This window comes from Diospyros lotus, chromosome 15 (genome assembly GCF_014633365.1).
Source record: "Diospyros lotus cultivar Yz01 chromosome 15, ASM1463336v1, whole genome shotgun sequence".
Taxonomy (NCBI): domain Eukaryota; kingdom Viridiplantae; phylum Streptophyta; class Magnoliopsida; order Ericales; family Ebenaceae; genus Diospyros; species Diospyros lotus.
The window spans coordinates 70,861-86,618 of NC_068352.1; the positions used below are offsets into that span (position 1 = coordinate 70,861).

At 38.9% G+C, this 15,758-nt stretch overlaps 3 protein-coding genes across 5 annotated transcripts in view; 1 reads left to right on the forward strand and 2 right to left on the reverse strand.

The window, feature by feature from the left end:
- Nucleotides 1-4,187: 4,187 nt before the first annotated feature.
- On the forward strand, nt 4,188-5,183 carry LOC127792353 (uncharacterized). The gene has a single exon (XM_052322822.1). The coding sequence runs from the start codon at nt 4,294-4,296 to the stop codon at nt 4,918-4,920; it is 627 nt and encodes a 208-aa protein (XP_052178782.1). The 5' UTR covers nt 4,188-4,293; the 3' UTR covers nt 4,921-5,183.
- A 2,487-nt stretch (nt 5,184-7,670) lies between these two features.
- LOC127791438 (pentatricopeptide repeat-containing protein At5g66520-like) lies at nt 7,671-10,297 on the reverse strand. Its single transcript, XM_052321316.1, has one exon. The coding sequence runs from the start codon at nt 10,133-10,135 to the stop codon at nt 8,240-8,242; it is 1,896 nt and encodes a 631-aa protein (XP_052177276.1). The 5' UTR covers nt 10,136-10,297; the 3' UTR covers nt 7,671-8,239.
- A 3,280-nt stretch (nt 10,298-13,577) lies between these two features.
- Nucleotides 13,578-15,758, reverse strand: part of LOC127791837 (probable LRR receptor-like serine/threonine-protein kinase At1g56140) — a 34,113-nt gene continuing 31,932 nt past the window's right edge. For all 3 annotated transcript variants that reach the window (XM_052321967.1, XM_052321965.1, XM_052321966.1), the window contains exon 24: nt 13,578-14,266. In XM_052321967.1, coding sequence (XP_052177927.1) covers nt 13,871-14,266 — 396 coding nt within the window. In that variant the 3' untranslated portion in view covers nt 13,578-13,870. The remainder of the gene's footprint in view (nt 14,267-15,758) is intronic.

A 15,758-nucleotide genomic window follows, 5' to 3' on the forward strand; every position in this document is an offset into this window, starting at 1 on the left:
CCATACTTGGGCTTTTGATTCTTCTTTGCTCGACCCGTATACCTCTCATGAAATATCATCTCAACCTATGATATTTTCCTATTCCTACAACAGGAATACCCGAGCACTCCATTCAAATTGCCACGGACCTCAATGCCCCAACCCAACTCCTAGGGTCCTCCGACATGTGGTCTTACTTTCGAGGCCTTTCGATCAAACTTATTCCACATTTTCTGCCAAGCATCCTCCACTCAACACTCCAACCACCACTCTAATACCAAACTGTGACGCCCCGTTCCCACATACGGGTGCCACTCGTGAACAATTACCCGAATTGCTCACATGCCCAGCCTGTCGTGAAAGGTAGACTAAGTTTCAACATGAAACACCCTAGATGGGAACTAGGCTTCGTCCGTCCCTTCCTTAACCCCAGGATCCACTAACAGAATTGGGCTTTAACCAAATCACACTTGCCTAATTAATTTCCATAAAGTTTGCCCAATCACCATTTTTTTTATTTATTTTAATTCTTCTTCTTTTCAAGAATTCCACTGGGCTCCATAAAATTCACCATTTCAATCAACCTATTGATTTTCTCAAAAATTCGAGAAAAAACTCAAAAAATCTATTTTTCAAAAATTCGACATTTATCTCAAAAAAATGTCCGAAAAATCCTTTTATTTTGAAAATTTCTCCAGGGTCCAAAATCAATTAGAAAATGCCCCAAAATTCCCAAAATTGGCTAGCGGGGCCTATTGGCACTCCTAGGTCCCGCGTGCCTGCTGTGCTGCTTGCTACCCACTGTGGCCCCTTATGGGCCACGTGCGAGCCCCGACTGCTACCACCTGCCAATCTTACTCTTTTTTTTTTTTTTTTTCTCTTGGGCCTTTCTAACCCAAAATTTTCAAAATTTAAATACCCACTTTTAACATCCCAAAGCCTCATTTCATAAACAATTACTCATTTTTCTTCTTCCACAACACTCACACAACAAAGAGAAAGATAATACATCTTACACCCACTCATAGTGCTTATTACAACATAAATAAATACAACCACAAAAATAGGCTTTCATAAGCCATACTATGATCTTGAATCTTCCATCTCATGCATCTACAAGCCATCCCACCATTGCCTTGACTTTCTCATGCCTTGACAACTTATATGTGAGGGTAAAAACCTCATGAGCTATTAAGCTCAATAAGGGTGCAATGCAAAGTAAATATGAACATAACAAGATTATATGATGTCAAATGCATGCAAATGTGGGTAGGTCTCTTTGCCCTCACAACCCACCAAGGTTAGAGGTATCAACCCACCATTCCCACCATGTTCCCAAACTACCCTATGGCCATAGGTCTCATGAACACAATAGAACATGCAAAATGCAACATACACATTTCTGAACCATACTTACAACACATTGCAAGGTCACCCTCCCATGGGGCCATCCCTTATCTTATTCTTGAAATTCTTCAATCTTTATCTCAAGAGAGCTCCTATCATCATCTTGATTCCTTCATCTTCTTCTTTCTTTCTTCCTTTCTTTCTTTCTTTCCTTCTCTAATCACTTGGCTTAAAGCTTAGCCCTCTTCTCTACCTCTATTTTTATAGCCAATATAATCTCCTTTATTCACTTCTTTTATTTCAATGGCAAGAATAAATCTTAGCCCTAGGATTTTACTTAAATTGGAAGAATACATCATAGCCTTCCATAACAAGCACAATCTATGTGCTTTGGAGGTTTTAATCTCATCCATTCAATTTGGAAGATTTGATCTCCACCCTTAAGAGAAAACACACTCTTAATAAGTTGGCAATTCATGCCAACCACAAGCTTCCATCCACCACCATTGGATCACAATCTCACTCAAAGATTAATCTCATCCATTGGATTTATTAATTTCTCAACATTTAATAAATGGAGACAATTTTCACACATCAAGAATGAATGACATAATTCATTTCTTTTCCTTTTAAATAAATCTCATATTTTCAAAACATTAATGGGAGACCATTTTTATTTCTATTTTGGATTTTCCTTTACTCCACACAATGATGGCTCCTCATTAATGCAAGAATGACCATTTTTTATTTTTTTTATATTAATTAACTCTCTCATTTCTCTTGGCCAAGAGCCTCCCAAGTGTCACTCCTTGACACCAAACTTGGCTTCTAAGCCTCCATCTTGGCCATTCATGTGGCTCCACCACATTTAATCTCCAATTTAGGGAAAAATAAACTACTTCTTACATATTAACACACTATAATTAATTTTCCCTCTTTAATAAATAAATTCTCTCATGGAATTATACTCCCAAAATTACCAAAATACCCCCTTGTGAATTATTAATCCCATTTATCTCCTCATAAATACAAAAATAGGATTTAATTCACTTACATACTTAGTTCCACCTAGGAATTATTTTCAATTTATCAAAATACTTTTTTTATTAGACTTCACTATCCAAATTACCAAAATGCCCATCTCATAGGGCACAATTATTCTCAAGGATCATTCACCTTTTTAAGGGCAATTTTGGAAGTTTCTCACTTCCTTTCTCATTCTCTTAACATCGGTAACACTGGGTGTTACAAACTCCTTAGGAAGGTCTCCTAAAAGGTCTCAGATGTTGGATTATTTTGTCCATTTTTTATGTAATTTTACAAAGTTAACGGAAGAGATACATGAGGCATGACATTTTGTAGAAAAACTGCAATCTCTTAAAGGGCCTTAGTACTTTCCTTGTGTTGCTTCCAAAGTGAACTGACAATGGAGCAATCCTAGACCTCTTAAAGGTCATTCTGAGAAAGTCTCCTAGTTCCTCGAGAAATTCTAAGGACTACTGACAGAAGAATTCAAGGACTCTTATTTTGGATTGAAAATAGCTGAAGTCAAATTTCAATAGCCTCACCAAACTCTATTAGAAGTACCCCAACCTACTCTGTATCAATACCCACCTGAGAATAATAGAAGTCAAAAAAGACAAGGAATATATTAACCTTCACAAGGACGGTTATGTCCAAATTGAGTATCCATAAAAGTGATTTGTTATAGTGGAAAAGAAATTGCCCGAGTGATATATTTGTACTATCATATGTATAATGGAGTCCGTATATTGTCTAGTATAAAGAGAATTACCTTTTTACTGTACATATCCCAAGTCGAAACAAAGAACCCGCTTCACCATTCTCCTTCCCCTTATCACAAAAGTCAAAGACAAGACTTACCATGGCAAAGGCCTTTCTTTCACTCTTGGAAAGAAGTCCTATGTAAGTCATTTCTTCACTTCATTTATTTCAACCACTTGAGATCTTGTGCAAACCATCTTAAATATTTGTGTATACTCGTCTTTTTGATCGATTTCCAACAAACGCCACCAATTATTGTCGTTCAAATACAACAACAAGATTTATTTGTCAAAAAAAAACCATCTTAAAATTTTGAATACTTTGCAAAGAAGAAAATCATCAGAAAGTGTAGGGTATTCCTTATGCAAGTATTTCAATGCTTAAGTCAGATTCTTAAAAATCACATAAGGAATTGCCTAAACTAGTAAAAAGTGATTTACTTGGGAAAAAATATCCTTATCTACTTATAGATGAAATTGTTGGGAAGCGATAATAATCTTGATATATTGAGGTTAGGATTTGTTGCAGATAATGTTCATGATCTCTTGCAAATTTTTAGGAAAAGATTTTAGAGGAAATTGGTTGCTCATTTGTCATGAGAATACTCCACAATGGACTACCCGAGGGACTTTTCCAAGGTTTCTTGGTTCTTTTTAACAGAAGGCTATCAAGGAAAGTCTCTTAGGGACCTCTCAGTTAACAGGGTCTTTTGGAACCTCTTTTGTCATTATTTTATTTTTCTGACCCTTACACTTTTGAACTTTGAGTTTTATGGGCTTGTTGCTAGGCTTTGGTCAAAAATAATAAAATGGTGTCTAAACAAAAAAAATTAATAAACTATAAACATTTTCACAATTAATTTTAAATTACAAAAAAATATCTATACAAATACTTCGAATCACAAAAAATTGAGGGTTTGACCGTAATTTTCTACTTCATAATTCTTTCATCAAACAGAAAACAACGGCACGCTCACATAATGCAATTAATTAAAGGTGGGGGTACTCCTGGAAATACAAAATACTCGTGCCAAAAGTCGACCGTTACAGAGTTCAAAATCAGCACAGGCGTTTGAATATACGCTCCTTCCTTCCTTCTCTCTCTCTCTCTCTCTCTCTCTCTCTCTCAGATCATTCATAGCCTCTATTTGCACCTCTCTCGTGTAATACAATAACACATGCGATGTCCGATCAGCAGAATACATACTCAGGTGCGATGATGATGGAGTCGAAGCCTCCACACCCGCTTCACCAAATAGCAGAGACCCCAACGCACAAGCTTCTGCTGAAGCAATGGCTGAAAGAAGAGGAGCTAATCCTGAACCGGATCTGCCTCAAAGAGATCCAAATCGACACCATCCGCAAAGAGATCACCCAACTCTACTGTTTCTTCTTCCTCTTCCACTCAACGGCTCTGGTCCTGCTCTTCAGCAGCAGCGCCTCTCATTCGGTGTCTTCTTGCCACAGATCCTGGATCCCCTCGCTCTGCTCCCTTCTCTCTTCTCTGGGGATCATTTGGGCCATCCGCTACAAGACGGACGTGGAGGGCCACTTGGAGAAGCTGCTGGAGAGGGAGAGAGAGGACTCCAAGCTCTTGGGCAAATGCGTGGAGGAGTTGAAGAAGAAAGGGGCCGAGTTCGATTTGCTCAAGGAAGTCGATGCGCTCCGAAGGGCGAAGAGCTTGGGGGTGGAGGCCAAGGCCGCCGCCGCCACCGTTCGCAAGTGGTCGGCCAGGGACTTTGTCACCCTCTTCTTCTTCACCGCCTCTTGCCTCGTCCTTGCTCTTGTAAGGGTAATTCTCTGCAAGTAACAAACTGACTCGTTGGGGCTGGTTAGGGGTTTCTTCAACATTCTCGTCCTTTTTTTGGTGTGGTGGTATTTCTTTTCCTTTTTTTTGTCAATGCCTGATGAAAATGAAAGATTGTTTAGCGGATAGTAAGTAATTTCTTATTAACTGGGGGGAAGAAAGCCAAGATTCGCAGAACACTCTGTTCTGCTATAGCTCTTTGTAATTCGGGGAAAGCAGCAAGTTTTACTACAGAGAGAAAGATGGATTAATAACAAATTTGTCATTTTGCCTTTTGCATTATTATTATTATTATTGTTGTTGTTAGATCTGGATTCATTCTAGGGGGGAAGCCTCCTCATTTGTGCGTCTTCTGATTGTTGGATCTGCCATGGATAGGGGGTAGGTTTAGTGGCAGTTACAGGAGAATAGCCTGGGGATCAGCCACCACCACACAACCACCATGCTTCACCTCAATATCTCCGGCAAGCATTCTCACTGCCAGGGCGGGTAGCTCTGATATCCCTTTGTTAAGATCGAGTTGTGCATGAGACTAATTAATTACAATAAATTGAGAACAAATAGGACACAAAAGGAGTGCCAACATCCATAATCCCATCCCAGCACAAGGAATGCGATGAATGGCAAACCTATAACTGAGTGAAAAAAACACAAGTGACAAAATGATGCCTTCATGTACATTAATTTTTTTTTTATCTAAATACTCGTGTAGCATAAGTTACAGGATGGATCTGTTGGCAATACTGGTCTAGAAGGCCAGCAGTCTTCTACTTCTAGCCGAGTGCTCTATGATGGGCTTCCCTGTTTCTTGGGCGCTGGCCTCTGCTCACTTGTCTACGCTTCGACCCAAATAATTGAAAAAGTTGGAACATTTCTTATTCTATCAAGTAAGAAAGAAATTTCTGGCCAACATTAAGATTTAAAACTTGTCGTAAAAAGAAAAAAAGGCAATCAATCAGAGAAAAAAAATGGAAATAGCGAATCAAGATCCAGATGGATCCCTATCTTTATCTCCATCCACGGGGATACCTATTACTTCTTTTATTGATGGTTTGTATTCAGAAACTTATTGTGGAGCATAAATCTTCTTGTTTTGAAGCTGGCTTGCTACCTCTTCAAACAGATCTAGGACGGGAGCCGTTCGAAGCCGACGATCAACTATACGAATTTGCCAACGTTGAGCTCTAGAGGAGGAAAGGAAGTAGAGATGAGCTCTCTTCTGACCCTAAGGGCTAACTGAACTCACTTGAAAGAGGGAGACAAAGATGTGAACATAAATTGAAGAAGACCGCTTTGCCATGAAGTGCGGTTGAAAGATCGGATTAGTTGAAGCTTTTTATTGTTTATGCCAAAGAAAGAGAAGAACCTACGACGTAGTGCTTTTTTTCCAGTTTAGTTACCAGTCCCTAGCCACTCCCTAACCTGGGATCTAAAGTGTTGCTCCTAGGCATTGGGGAATAAGGGAAGGAGTGAATCCAAACTTCTCAAAGTAGGAACGAAGTAGCTTGACCGATAGGTATAGGGGAGAGAGAGAGTGATATTTCCTTAAGAAAGTAGAACACAAAAGTAATCGGTATGAGAAATGAATGTCATACTAAAGTGCGCAAGCAAAGAAGTCGGAAGCAAGCAAAACTAGTCCCTCCATACCAGCCGACTAGCAGTCTCATGAAGGGGAAGTCCCCTTCTTTACTGAGTAGGTCCCCCGGTGCCTATATGATTATTAAGGTAGGGTGCGTGTGTACTAGTAGTAGAGTGGCTTGAATCAAATCGTAGGTTAAAGTTCTCTCAAGCTCCCTACTATGTTCAAAACGTCCTCCATTTTTTTGTGCTAGGTCCATGACGTATTGGCTAGAGGTTGATTAAGAGTTGAAAGCTAAATAGTATGGAAAATTTCAAAAGGATTGACCTACCTAAACATTCTTCGGATGAAATTTCTATTTGGAGTTCGGTTCGAGTTCGGAGTAATAAATTTGAAACACATATTAAAGAATTAGCGAGCGAGTTTATGAAAAACCTAATGGATCGAACTCATCCTTGGCTGCTATTAAACATCTTGTTAGAAATAATGAAACAAACGAATCATTAAACCAGATTTACCTGGTTGCACAGTGAAAATAGGATCAACAGGTTGAATAACTAGTATGAAACGAAATCACGGTAGAAATCGTTTGTTTCCACAATCTAAATACCTCACACACACGGAGAGTTTTCACACTTTCGAAGAGAAAAAAAAATGAGAGTTGTCCTAGTCTATAAGACTGTCCACTTTCTCCATGAAAGAAAGGGAATTCAACTGCCATTGGTAGAACCTGTTTTGAATCTGGTATTAGATCCAAACCCATTATGGGCGGATCTATCCAAGTACATAACCCGAATTTATTTCAGATCTATTATGGATGCCTCTCCTGCTATCACTTACCATGGATTCAGCAGTAGTTCGAAGGGTTAACCCAGGGTAGCAGATGTGCCATTGAGAATTCTGTATATAAGGAAGAGTTTTGTTTTTCTTCCTGTTGGTTCACATTTTTTCTGAAAATTCATAATCTAGGTAACGAGAAACCTGCACCCAATAGTGCTTTATTAAAGTCGTGGTCCCCGAACAAAGATCCTTTTGTTGTCCTTTGAAATGAATTCTAATTTTAGGATGACTTGACTCTTTTAATCCAGTTTATATAATGTCTTTTTAGGGAGCTAGAGGAAATGCATCTCAGGTACATCAATTAATAAGTATGAGAGGATTAATTTCAGATCCCTAAAGACAAATGATTAATTTACCCATTCAAAGCAATTTACACTAAGGACTTTCTTTAACCGAATGTATCATTTCTTGCTACAGTACAGAGCCCGCAAAGGGGTTGTGGAGAATCCAACCAGGTTCAGCAAGCATCACCTGGTTCTATTAGTTCAATTCGATCCCCCCTGCTTTCCCACTTCAATCGTGCAACGTTATTAAAGACTGGACTAATTGCCCAAAGGCAAAGAACTGATGGCACTTGCCCTAAACAGCTTTCATTTCTCTACCCAAGCACCCTTTATTGATTTAGGAGTTCGACACCTAGTTAAAGATGTATATCGCAGCAAATCTTTATCACAGTCTATAGCCTTCGGCCCAACCTTCAGTAGCCAGGGGAGCGAAGTTAAGGTGGTTGAGGGAAAGGCTACGCACCTCATCTTACCCTTTGTTCCACTTTCAGTTCCTGTGTTAATAGGAGGGGACTTCTTTTTCCAAGGGCAACTAAAAATCTTCGAAGCATGTGGGTTTTTCAACAAATAAATAGCAATTTGATATATCAATATGTATGGTCTTGGATCATCAATATTATTACCAATAATCCCTGCAAGAGCAACAGCCATCTTTAAAACAGTGGAACCTGTTTCGGTCACGCACTACAATATCTCGGTTAACAATCCCCGATATCAATTTGAAAGCATTATGACAATCTTCACAAACACGTAGGTTCTTCATGATTCTGATCGGTGTCCCAGTTGGCGTCTTCATTAGTCCAAAAACCAAAGCCAACTTCTCGCTATGGCGATACAGAGCTTTTTCCTTCTCATGCTCCCCCATATCCAGCAGAACTACTGAAGTGTTCGGTACATAACCTTTTGGCTTCATTTCTTCCAGCAATTGCTCCCACCCTTCAGATATCTCCCTGGCTTGAGGATGGGTCTCATCCCCAGCCACAAACTCATGAACCACTTCATCTATAGTGATTGAACTCCACCCAGGTGTCTTCTTCAACCCTCGGTCTTTCATCAGCTTCCTCACTCTAGCTACATCTTCCCACCGCTTTGCCTCTGCAAAAATGTTGGATAGCACGACGTAGTATCCGTCGTTGCCTGGATCCAATACAAGGAGATGTTGCATTGCTTCCTCAGCCATCTCGATGTTCTTGTGGACTCTGCATCCACCAAGAAGTGCTCCCCACACCACTCCATTCGGTTTGATAGGCATATTCACGATGAAATCATGGGCCTCTTGAAGAAGTCCGGCTCGGCTTAAAAGATCAACCATGCAACCGTAGTGTTCAACTTGAGGAGTTATCCCGTAATCATTAGTCATGCTGGCAAAAAATCTTCTTCCCTCATTTACCATCCCCATGTGGCTACAAGCATGCAACAAACCGATGAAGGTGACTCCATTTGGCATGATGCCCAATTGAGTCATCCTAGAGAAGAGATGCAGTGCTTCCTCTGCTCGACCATGCATTGCGAGGCCTTGGATCATTGCTGAACATGACACGATTGTCCATTCCTGCATGCCATCAAAAACTCTGCGTGCAGCTTCTAAGCATCCACATTTGATGTACATGTCAATCAGAGTGTTCGAAACACGGGCATTTCTTCCAAAACCATTTTGGTCCGAGTAGTCCTGAATCCTCCTGCCCAGATCCAGTTCACCCAAATCAGCACAGGCCGCAAGAACAGCCACCACAGTTACTTCATTTGGTCCGAAACCCGCCTCCTCCATTTGAAAGAAAAGGCGAACGGCATCCTTGGGCTTCCCACATTGGACAAAACCAGCAATCATGGCCGTCCACGACCTCACACTTCTCTGAGGCATTCGCAAAAACAAACCAAATGCCCCACCAGAGTCTCCTCGCCTAACCAACTGGGTTATCATCGTATTCCAGGTCACAACATCTCTTTGCGGCATTTTCTCAAACAGAAGCCAAGCACTCTCCATGTCGCCACAAGAAGCGTACATATTCACAGTTGCGTTCTGCAAAAACAAATTCGACCGGAACCCGAGTTTCACAACAATCCCATGCAAAATCCTACCATGAACAAGGTCCGACAACCGCGTGCAAGCCTTGAGAACAAAAGAGCAAGTAAAAGAATCAGGACGGACGTCATACTGTCTCAATCTGCGGAAGAGTGCAATGGCATCAATAGGGGTATCGCCTTCCGCAAAGGCTTTCAAACAAGAATTCCAGACATTGATTTGAGGCGCATCTGCGCGATCAAAGATTTCTTGGGCGTAATAAGGAAAGGCAGGAGAGAAAGCGCAAACAGAGGCGACTCGGGGAAGGGAGAGAAGTGAGTAGGAAGCGTTGGTTTTGATGATGTGAGAGTGAAGTTGTTTGAGCTGCGATAGGGAGTTGAAGGTGTATAGAAGGTTCGTTTCTGAAGTGCGTGGTGATTGCCGTTGGGGGTGGTTTCTGGGACAGGGATGGAGTGAAGAAGACGCAAGAGAGGGTACGCCATGAAGAGCCATTTCAGGCTTTTGGTTGTTCGTTGTGTTCGGTGTGGAGAGGGCGAGACAGAGAGGATGTGCAGAGGAGAAAAGGGGCTTGTGGATTGTATACGACGAGTAAGGCACTCACAGAGTCACAGTCACAGTCACAATCCACTCCGAGAGAGAGGTCGGTCGGAGAAGGCCACGAATGGGCAAACGTTGTTAAAATAGAGGAGGGGGGGGAGGGTGGTTGAGCAGGGCCGGCCTTGGCCGAGGGCTACCAGGGCTACAGCCCGGCCCACAATTGAGGGACCCAATGATGAGAAAAAATTTAATAAAATATATATTATATTTATTTTTGTTCCCTATTCTTTCTTCCCCCTCCACTCACCCTTAGGCCCCCCTCCACTCACCCTTAGGCCAATTTAGAAAAGTTGTCCCTAAGAGAGAGTATTCGATTATAACCGATTGAACCATCAATTTTTTTACCAATCAAATCGAACCGATCATATCCCACTAACTGAGCCGAACCGAACCGATAGGATACGCTAACCGAAAAATCGAAACTGAAATAACTGGTATAACCAAACTTCACTAAAACTCATCGAATGGGAGAGGATGATCGGAAAGAGAAAGATGCAGCTAGGGCGATGTTGACCTCTGCATAGGAAGGAAACGAAACGCCGGAGACAAAAACAAATGGCCAGCTCTTATTCGGTTCATCCCTTTGCTTGGCCAGAGGCCCAAATAGCCCTTCATCTTCAACTGTAATGTGGCCATGAGATAGAGAGACTGTCGTGAGGCGGCGAGAAGGGATCAATAGTCATGAGGCGACGAGAAAGAGACGACGTTCGTGAGCTGGCGAGAGAGGGGTGACAAAGGTGAGGCAATGAGATCAAGATCAAAGAAAAGAAAGGGGGTCTTGAGAACTAGAATTGAGAGGCCACACGCGTAGGAAGGAAGCGATGGACCACTAGTGAGGCCGGAGAGATGAGGCGACGGACCTAGCACGCGCACGAGAGAAAGAGGGAGAGGGTCTGACATCGTGAGGTTTGAGAGGTTTGGGGTAAGGGAGAAAGAAGTTTGGGAGAGGGCAACCAGAGATGCAAAGAGTGTCAAGGGGTCACATGGGGGGGAGGCGTGAGGGAGAAAGAAGAAGTTTGTGTGTGTGTGGCCTGTGGGGATGGGCGGTGAAACCGTGGGCAGTAAAAACAGTAGGCGATAGAGGAAATTTCGGTTAACCAAAATATTCGAAATTTTTTATTGTTAGAACTGAACCGATTTTTATCTATTTAATTAACCAAACCAAACCAATTAATTCGATCGGTTCGGTTCAGTCAGTTCGATTAAACCGAAAAAATGCACACCCCTAGTTATTTCATGTACTTTACATTTTATCTCCAACTAGCTCCTCCATTTCACAAAATTAATCACTTTATTCCCCTATTATTCTCTCTCTTTCCCCACCCCCATCTCCTTCAGCTTCGGGTAAAAATCTAAAACCTAACATAATTTTCTCTATTTCTCTTCCTTCAATTTTCTCTCAACAATATATCAATAAACTATTGATTTTATAAAATCTAACCTTTTGATCTTCGATTTGATCATATTTTCACTGTAAAAAATGGTCTCAATCTATAAAAAAGTAAATCTTTTAAAATTTTCAACAATTATTTTTAATTTTCAATACAGATCCATGATATATATTTCAAATTTTAGTTATGTATTGTTATATTGGACTGTTAGGGACGTCAATTACATAAAAAATAATACTTATTGCTAAACCAGTGAGGTATAATTCTGGTCAAATTGCACTGTTATGCCAAATTAGGAAATTTGTCCCTTTTTTTTTTCTATTTTAGGACTTTTCTGTTCTGAAAATTTATAAATTGTAATACATATCTTTATTAACTTTTTTTTTTTATTATTCGATTCAACAGAAAACTTGATTGAAATTCTTGTTCTTTATAATTGAAAGTTTCAAGTAAAAGAAAATATGTTCAAAATCCAGGTTTTATTGTTCTTTGTTAATTAGTTTATTTTTTTTTATTATGTTGTGTTTATTATAAAAATTAAAAAATATTTCCTAAAAAACAACTTTCCGGAAATCTCAAGAGACAAAAAAAAAAGAAGAAAAAAAATTGCTCAAAGGTTAAGAGAAAGCATATAGACTCAAATATGTAGTTTTCCTTTAATAATGTAATATTTACAATGTAGGGTATTCTTTTTCCTTTGTTTGGAGTTTTGTCCCATTGAATTTTTCCCAAAGAAGGTTTTAATGAGGCTCCAAAGTATTATTTTCTTATCTTTTGTAATTTTTTATAATTTTAATAAAATTAATTAATTAATATTTTTTATTTTTATTTAATTTATATAAAGGGACACTTGAGAAAATTTGCCCTCAGCCTTGAAAAATTCAGGACTGCCTCTGGGGTTGAGAATCTCTACTTACTTTTTTTCCTCCCTCGCCGATTATTGCTCTTTTTCAATGGCTTTCGTTGAATTAAATCTCTCTGTTTTTGCATTTTTTATGGCTTTCATTTTTCACTGTAATTATTATTCCTCCCTTCCCCACAAAATAATAATTATTAACTTATTAATTATCTACAGATGATTTAAATTTTAATAAATTTCATTGGAGATTTATATGATTTCATAAGACGATATGTTCAAGTTCCAATACATTAATCCTTGCATGAGTTTGTTTTTTAAAATATATAATTGTTCTTTTTTTATAAGTTTAAGTGGTAAATTAAAATTTAACGTATGCTTTAGTCTAAGTAAGAAAATTAAATACTATAATGAACTCATTCTCCAGTTCGATTGATTGGAAATGAAATTTGTAGAATTTGATGGATGATCCAGAGCAGAAACCATAACTCTTGTCTACCGAGCTTTGATGTCATGTGAAAATTGTGATAAGAAATGAAAATGAAAATGAAAAGGAAATAAAGAACAGACAGCTTGAAGCTCTCAGAATGGCAAATGTAGAAGTGATGGAAACAGACGAGGAAAAGAGAACGTATTCTTCAATATATTCATTAATTTTAGTTGAAAGTAATATATATATATATATATTATGATACACTAGCAAAATTAGTCTTAACTCACTGACTGACTAACCGCCCAATTAAATAACATATAAATATGAATAAACAAAGACAATTAAGTAGTAACTCCAACTAGATTTTGCATACTAGTTATTAAATCTAACATGACAAATTATTTTTTCTACAAGTGTAAAAGGTAATTTTCTCATGTCCATCAATTGCTATATATTTTCTTTGAATAAAATGGAGCAAACGCTCAAAACAACTAGAAAATTATGGAGTAAAACTAAATCCATTCACAAAGTTCAACCACCCCCCACCACCCCCCCCCCCCCAAAAAAAAAAAAAAAAAAAGAAAAGAAAAATCCATTCCCAAGAATAAGATTATTAATTTGATAGGATGCCCAAAAATAAAATAGACTAAGATTCCAGCATCAGAAGCCCAATGGCAACCGTAAGTAGGATAATGCAAACTAAGATTTGGCCTTTTGTTCCAAAGGCTTTATTCCAGCTCTAGTCTAGTGTTCTCTTCTATACACACTTTTTTTTAAGTGGCATAAAGATGGCAAACTTATTAATTCTCAAAGAAAACAGAAACAGAAGTGAAACAACAATAATAAATTTACTACAGAAAAGGTATCTCGCCGCGTCATGCATATATATATATATATATATATATGTATTCCAGTTGGATTGATCTCTGCTTCTTACAGAAATGGCACCCTCACCTGCCTTCTCCAATGATATCTTGAAGCATAGGTTTAGTGACATCTATCGGAGAATGGAGGCCTGGATCAGCCACCTTGCTTGTACCACTTGATGAGCTGTAGTGGCTATTATATTCACTTTTAGCCATTAATGAAGCATCATTACTCATAAAAGTGGTTGCATCGTTAAACTTCCAGTCAGTCAGATAACCCGGTCGCGAAGTCACAACACCGACCTCAATGTCTCCAGCAAGCATTGCCACTGCGCGTGACATGGACGGGCGTAGTGATGGGGATGTCTGGGTGCACAACAGCGCTACTCCTATCACTCTTTTCACTTCTTCCTCACCAAATTCAGATAAATTAGCATCCGCAAGCTCAACTTCACGGTTGTTTTCATGTAGATGCCAAGCCTAAAAGGAAAAGTTAAAATATGCCATGAGATATTAAGACAGGAGTATTTGTACAAGAAGTATCAAGTATGGGAACTGGGGCAGGTAGACATGCATGGATCACGCGTCAATTGTTATTGATGAAAATACTAAATAAGAAAAATATGTGTGTAAAGATTTGCACTGGGAGAAGCAAAAGGTAATCAGAAGACAGACTATTTCCTACCTTATGAACAAGTAGAGCTTTGTGTACCATAGCATTAAACCAACTAGTCTTTGTTGTACTTACTATAATTATTTGCTCAGCAATAATTGAAGTCAGGAATATTGTACTAGAATAGTTTCTTTTTTCTTTATACATTTCAACTCATTCAACTTATTAAATCCTATATCAGGTCACCTTATATAGGCATTTTGAAGTCTTTTGAGCACCCGAAAACAAACAAAGCTACCAGTTTCACATATTGGTGGGGTGGATTTGCCACTAATGTCGCCTGCATGAGCAAATCCTGCTCAAATTTGAGTTTCAGACTATATAAGCGTATATTAATGTAACAGATGAAATACTTCCTTCTTTTCCCAGAAGTGAACCATATAAAAGCTGTGACTAAACCACAGCCAAAGAAGCACAGATATCACAATGCCACAGGACACGAACATGCCATGAAGTTTCCAGAAAATGCAAGGTGGAAGTTAGACAGCAAAACTTTATGAAAAACAGGTGTCCCCAATACACAAGTGTCCACTTTGCAAGGGTAGGGAGGGGGTCGTTTTTGTATGCATCAACCCCCCTCAAATTAATAATAAAATTCAACAAATCATTGGCAAAGGATTGCTCCCATAATATATAAACTGAAATATCATTGTTGTGCATCTAAAACCAAAATCCACACGGATATTCGTGGAACCACACTTTAGAATTGCAGAAATATAGGTAAACATTTTCATACCACATAAATACAGAGATAGATTACTAAAAGAATCAGACCAGTAAACAAGGTATCACCTTTCTTTAGAAAATTACCTTATCTTTTAGTTAATTAAAAGGGAATAGCTGAAGAACACAGATGTCAGAAAACTAAGAGAAAACCAAGGTCTTGAATCTGAAAACTCTCCTTGTATCACTCTGAAGAATTGAACTCTCTACACTGAAAAAATCAATCAAGCCTTAAAACATACAATAATAATACAAATGATATCTTCCACACATCTAAACCTAATCACCCATACATCTTATATACACACACAATCACAACTCTCCCATTATTTAAAGCCAAAAGAAATGAAAGACAAACAACCCATAAATTATGAGCCATTCGCCCCCCATTAGACTCCAAAATTTGGGGGATAATTTGTCCCTCATTTCCTACATTCCCCCTCAAGCTGGAGAATAGATATCAATCATTCTCAGCTTGCTAATACAAATATTGAAATTTGATGTTTGAAGAACTTTGGTTAGAACATCAATATCCTGAGATTTGGTAGGAATGTGAGACAAGGCAATAATTCCACT